The sequence below is a fragment of the Rhipicephalus sanguineus genome, chromosome 3 (assembly GCF_013339695.2).
Source record: "Rhipicephalus sanguineus isolate Rsan-2018 chromosome 3, BIME_Rsan_1.4, whole genome shotgun sequence".
NCBI classification, from domain to species: domain Eukaryota; kingdom Metazoa; phylum Arthropoda; class Arachnida; order Ixodida; family Ixodidae; genus Rhipicephalus; species Rhipicephalus sanguineus.
This window is the reverse complement of record NC_051178.1, coordinates 173,876,263-173,882,797: the sequence shown is the minus strand read 5'-3', so window position 1 is coordinate 173,882,797 and position 6,535 is coordinate 173,876,263. Positions and strand designations below refer to the sequence as shown.

At 46.8% G+C, this 6,535-nt stretch overlaps 1 protein-coding gene across 1 annotated transcript; it reads left to right on the top strand.

Annotated features, from left to right (window-relative positions):
* The first annotated feature begins 5,364 nt into the window (after positions 1 to 5,364).
* On the top strand, positions 5,365 to 6,315 carry LOC119387691 (sulfotransferase ssu-1). The gene has a single exon (XM_037655164.2). It carries the CDS (start codon positions 5,365 to 5,367, stop codon positions 6,298 to 6,300), a length of 936 nt encoding a protein of 311 aa, XP_037511092.1. The 3' UTR covers positions 6,301 to 6,315.
* Positions 6,316 to 6,535: the final 220 nt, after the last annotated feature.

Genomic DNA, 6,535 nt, shown 5'->3' with positions numbered 1-6,535 from the left:
AATTCCGGCGTCGGCGTGGGTGTCGGCGTTGTTGGTTGTGAGCGAAACAATGGCGTTGTCCGTGAGTGAAAACTCGAGACAGATGCGGATAAATAAATAATAAATAAATCTACATTCTAAGTGAGAATAGAACCCAGGCCTTCTGCACGGCAAGTATACGTGTTCAATCACAGAGCCTAGCTATTGCATGAACCTGCTTCGGAGAAATAAAAAAATCACAGCATATCCACGGGGTGAATGATGATGAGTGGGGCGAAGCTACGGAGGGAATCATCTGTAAACCGTGAAACTCTTCCGTGAAATGCGCCCAGTACATAATATAAAGAGTGTGAAACATCGTGTATATATTAAACATCAAACTTTTATTGTACTGTTGGTTTACGTGGTCCCTTCATTATCACTTGTGATCGGTGAAATGCAAGGAAGAAGTCCGCTCCCGAGCGACAGAGCGCCAAGAGCGACCGCATTCCCCGCTCGCCCTGTGCGAATTAAAGGCAAGGCTAGAGGGAAGACAGGACGCGCGTTCCACGACGCGAGGTCGGTAGCATGCCCAACGAAAGCCAACGGAACGCGATCGTGCAAGTGCTCCGCTTCGCATCGCCTCATGGTTCCATTTAGCGTCCCAAAACCAAACATATTGCTCAAGGTGTGCCTTGCGTTTTTCGTAGAAATAATTTTTTTATCATGTACATTAAGACGAAAAGTTGAAAGCTCACTAGAGTGTATCGCCCGCAAAGTATGTCTTTTAGTGTGATTTAACTCTCGTACGGCAGGGTCCTCGCGCCGTTGCCGGTCCACCTCGCCCGTTGACGATCGGGCGAGGTGGCTACATATAACTACTACTACTACACTTTAAGAAAAACATCTGGCGTTCTTTCGTTCTGCTTTTACAAAACATCTGGCGTCTTTCATTGGTTTATTTCATCAATCAACGGCGTTTTGAACACAATTTTTATTGTTTAATCACGCACAGGAGAAATCTCACCAGGCACTACCTTGGAGGTAAACAATGGCTGCTAATGGCAATGAGAGACAGAAGAAGTCGGCTTTTAGCTAACACTTACACTTCTACTTCTACTAACGCTTCCTACTGGAACATGCCAATGGCTGCTAATGGGGAATGAGAGACAGAAGAATTCGGCTTTTAGTTAACGCGCACGCTGCAAATTTTTTATTGTTCAACAACGCACAGGAGAAATCTCCCACCGGCACCACCTTGGAGGTCAAAGCGTAAGACTTGTTACTCACTACTACGACCACGACGACTACGAGGGACGAACGGGTGCCGCCTTAAGGAGCTTCGCCTCTAAAAATACTATAGGAATGTCATGTAGTGAGAGGAGTAGTGATGCAGAACTATCGGTAAATTGACTATCGATAACATCGATAGTTTTTTTTGAAACTATCGATAGTGCAGACAAACTATCGATAGTACTACTATCGACGAACTATCGATAGTGCAATAGGTAGTACCATGGTTCGTAGCGATATTACGGCCACGCGTGTTTATTGCTTTGTTTTGACGTATTCGGGCAAAGACTGCAGCAACGTTTGACGCAGACCGCGCCGTAATGTTGGAGAAGCTTCACGATTGTTTGCGATCATTCTGTTAAGATTACGCGCCGGACGCGAGTAGTCAAGTTTATTCGAGAGCTTACGCGAGCGATAGCGCTGGAAGGTTCGATGACTCGAAGGATCAAGCGTTCCACCGATGATCAGATTACTCGACGGCCGACGACTGTTCCCGCCGCTATCAGTTCGCAGCGCGTTTCGCTTGAATTCTGAGTTTTGATTTTTGAGCCCAAGTTCGCCCAAATAAAAAGCTCCGTATTTCCCATTCTTGCTGCAGCATTTTGCACCATCACAACCACGTGACACTAGTATCGATAGTGGTGTGAACACGGTGTAAGAATATTCAGGTGTTGACACTGCGCTCGCTTAAGCGGCCAGAAAATGTTCGGTCGTCGGTCCGTTGAGCGGTGCGTCTCAAGCCATCGACGGAGAGCGCCCGCGAGCAGCCGAATCACGGTGGTGCTACGTCATCGCCGCCGTGCTCGCCGTGCCCTCTCCTTTTCGCCCCTCGACGCCTCTTGGCGGATGCACATTATCCAGCAAAAATGGCACAGAAAAATGCACGTTATCAGCAGCATGCGCGTTGCTATGGCGACGACTGCCCCGCTTTTCGTAGCGCCCTCTGCAAGTCATTTGATAAGAACCCGAACATTATCTGGACGCGCGTGGATTGCGGTTTCCCATGCATTGGGGGAAGAGTGTCATCACCTGAGTATATTCTTACACCGTGGGTGTGAATAATGACTCTGTTTCTGGCCGGCCAAATTGCCAAAATATTTGCGATAGCCTACTATCAGCTTCGTTTAATTTATGAGCAGTTTTTGGCGAAAGAAATAAATTATTTCAGCAGTGAAAATGGCGGAATATGTCCATCAATAAAGCCACATCCAAAAGCAACCAGTTACACCTTACAATTAACCAACCTAGTTCAGATATTTTTTTATTTTGAAATCATAAGATGCAATATAAATTTGAAGCTGCGCAGTTCAACCACCATGCAACGCCTTCTTATCCGCTACAGCAGAACAGTTTGACTTTATGATCATGTGTCAGCAAACCATTCTGGTGAAGAACACAACCATGCGAACTTTCTTGCCCTTGTTACGAAAGGGGGTTGCGTGACGTTGAAAGCCGGGAGGCTGGCGAGCCGATGTAGCCGAAGATCGGACTTATCGCTGAGGAGCAGAGCAAGGAGGCAAAACGTTTACAAAACAGTAACAACGTTTATAGCAGGTATAGCAGGTTATAGCAGGTTATAGCAGTACAGAGCCTGCCAGCTCGACCAAGTCGGCTGGGGCGTCTCTTTCAACAACGGACCAGGCCGGTGTTAAATAAGGTCCCAGTCCATTGTGATGTGACCCTCCTATAGGCCGCAGCTGTTGACGCTCCTTTAGGTTGTTGACGTTCCTTTAGGTAGCAGGTGTTGACGCTCCTTTAGGTAGCCGGTGTTGACGCTCCTTTAGGATGTTGGCGCTCCTTTAGGTAGCAGGTGTTGACGCTCCTTTAGGTTGTTGAGCAGCCTTTCCATAGCTGGGTAGCTTGGAAGAACGACTGGCGTCAGTTGACGGGGCCGGCTGGGCGAAGACGCCGTTTTCCCGTGATTGCAGACAAAGCATGCAGGGGTTAATCCCTGCTTCCCCGTTCGGTCAGATGCTCTGGCACAACACCCTTCAGCCTGCTCCTCCGGCTCCACTACGTACCACGCGCGTGGGGAACCAAGTTTATTCTGCAATGAGTTCGTGCTGTTCATTTTATACTATCGATAGTACCATCGAATATTTTGCTATCGATAGCGCTATCGATAGTATTTTTTACCATAGATAGTTCGATAGTGACTCAGCTATCGATAGTTCTGCATCACTAATGTGCACCAAATTGGGTCCTGTGTTAACGAGAGAGCACGGGAGCGTGTATTGTTTCAAAAAATAAAAGTAAGGCACACTTACCTGCACATTGTAGAGCATGAAGATGGGAGCCTCCCTACTTTGGCTAGTCTATTGGAACAGGGCAATATTCGATTCCATATTCGAAATTTTCGAATAGTTGCACACGCCTGACATATGTCGCTTGCATCTAGCTTCAGCTTACACCACTTTATAGCTTGCATAATCCCTAGTTTAACATTCAAAATGTTTAAATATGTTCTTCATGGGGGTGCACGCAAGGTCTGAATAATATTGCGGCAATTAAATTACTGATACAGCAAGGTGGTCTTCACATTGCAACACAGCACTTGTCGCGGTTGTGCTTCCGCCCTCGGCTGACGACACATAGTGACGCGCACTTGAAAGAGCGAAGACCTTGGTTGCCTATTAAACCCAGGTTTTTTCTCCCCCGTATTTACGAGCAATTTGGTTTAGGCGCTAAACTTACGTAAGGCAGTGTTGCCACTAGGTGGATTTGAAAAAGAGCCAGATCTGAAGCTAAAGTAGCTAAAGTAGCCATGTCATTTGATTTTATCGCCAAATCTGTAGCCATATAGAACAAAAGCTGCATTATGAATAGATATTTTTTTATTGAACCAAAATTATAAAACATTGAATAAGGAAGGAACCACATTTTTTTCCCTTTTATTTGGTCTTCAAGCCACAGGTAAGTTGCAAATAAATGAAAATCGTACTAAATTCAGTGCACCTGCACATAGTTTACGTAGAATAAGAGTTCTTGCGAGATAAAGAGTAACTTTGTAACATTCCACCTAATAAGTCAGTAACAACATTAAACGGAAAAGCAGTTATCTTTGAATCCGCAGACCTAATTTGACTAGCGGAGTTAACATAGCCACTCCAGCTTCAGGTAGTGACATCTCATCAGAATTAGTAAACTTGCACGTAACGTCAGTATAGATGGCGGGCAGCGTGCGCAGCGTGCCAGTCACGCATTTGCCAATAACGACTCAATTTACTACTCCGTATTTGCAGGCGCGCCGCGCGTTACGATGGGGTGCCCCGACGTGCACCAGCTTGTCGGTGGGAGGATCACGAGCGCGCCCATCGGCTGACAGGACAGAAAAGCTCGGAAACAGTGTATTTTGTGCTCAATTAAAAAAAATATGGCTACTTATCGCGCCAAAGCAGGAGATCAAAAGTAGCCATGGAGCCAATCAAAAACGTTCGTCACCAGACGGGGTGGTAAAGTAGCCAACTTGGCGCGAAGTATCCACCAACGGCAACCCTCCTTACAGGAGCCAGGGAGACAAATGTGTCCATTTATGATGTATAATCGTAATCTGACCCCTTCTCGTAAATTTGTCGTCTCTCAAGTAATAAGTAGCTTCACTACAGTCTTGAGGGCAATGCCCTGTCTAACCTAACGACATATGAACTTAAAGAATCACCAAGGCATCCGCAACTTCGGCATCGTACACAGCAAAAGGTGTTTTAGCGCACATACCACGGGTGTTATGACGCCAATGTAAGGTAAAACTGATTTCAAGTAGTTTCAATATAATCTATTCCTATATTTAAGCTTCATTTCAATGGCCTCGTAGTTAGACTAGTGCTTCTGTAACACCTCCGGGAATATCATTAAAGATTGCTATCTCTCGCTCTGTCAAGTGCCGTGCACGACACTTCAGGTAAGTCAGCTTCACTTCATGTTGTCTTTTTTTTTTAATCTCTATTTTCTTGCGCGCGTGCAGAGGCAAAGGGCATTGATAAGCGCCTTTTGTGCAATCCATACTTCACTACTTTTATGCTCCTAGTACCCTGAACAACGAATATCGCGGTACTTCCTTATTTTATGTATATTTACTTTATTGTGCTGCAGGCATCCAAGACAGGACCTGCCCACATGAACATCTATAGAGATTTCGAAGGTCTGTACCTCCGCAATATGTTCACGGATCGGAATATGCGCTCCGCGCTGTCCTACAAACCGCTTGACGGGGACGTCTTTGTCGTCAGCTACCCAAAGTGCGGAACGACTTGGATGCAGCACATCGTGTACGCCATATACCGAGACAGCGTGGCCCCAGCCAGCTTCGCGGAGTTCATGACCATGACTCCATTCTTGGAGCTTCTGGGAGCCGAGGGCGCGCTTTCTATGTCTCGACCGGGAGCCATCAAGACGCACCTGCCCTTCAAAATGCAGCCTTACTCCGAGAAGGCCAAGTACATCTACATCACCCGCAACCCGTACGACTGCTGCGTGTCCTTCTACTACCACACGAGGAACATTCCGCTGTACTCATTCGAGGACGGCACCTTCGACCAGTTCTTCGACATGTTCGTCGAAGGCAAAGTCGACTTCGGCGACTACTTCGACCACCTGTTGTCCTGGTACGAGCATCGCGGGGACAGCAACGTGCTTTTCGTCACCTACGAAGGCCTCAAGAAGGACACTCGCGGCTGGGTCCTCAAGATCGCCGACTTTCTGGGCAAGGAATACGGCGACAAGCTGAGACAGAATCCGGACGTAGTCGAGAAAGTACTCTCTTCGATAAGCGTCGACTCCATGAAGAAGATCAACGGGGACCTGGGAGACTGGGGAAAGAATTTGATTAGCGTTTCCTTGGAAGCTCTGCCTGCTGGAATGAAGTCGTTGGTGGAAGCCATGGGGAACCTGCTGAAGAAGCCAGTTAAAGGAGAATTAGTGAGGAGAGGCATCGTAGGCGACTGGAAGAATCACTTCTCGCCGGAGCAGGTTGTCAAGATGAAAGAGTGGATCGCACTCAAGACCACCAGCAGTGACGTAATGGACCTGTGGAAGGACGCGGGCCTGCCCTAAATATCAACGTCAGTTTGCGATTTTACGTCCTGGTAGATATATTTCATTGAATTGTTTTTATTCAAGTGCAAAATGTTACACTTCGGAAAGAGAGGACTAAAGGCATTGACGCCTGACGAGGTCTTCCCACCTTAAACAACAACAGTTTGCACACAAGCACTGACAACAACAACGGAAGCGACTGAAAACTTACATAGAAGAAGTAATAGTTCACGTACAATTTTGGATACATAGA

Bases quoted from the DNA above. Each gene is read 5' to 3' on its own strand.
- LOC119387691 (XM_037655164.2), top strand. From the start codon at position 5,365: ATGAACATCTATAGAGATTTCGAAGGTCTGTACCTCCGCAATATGTTC.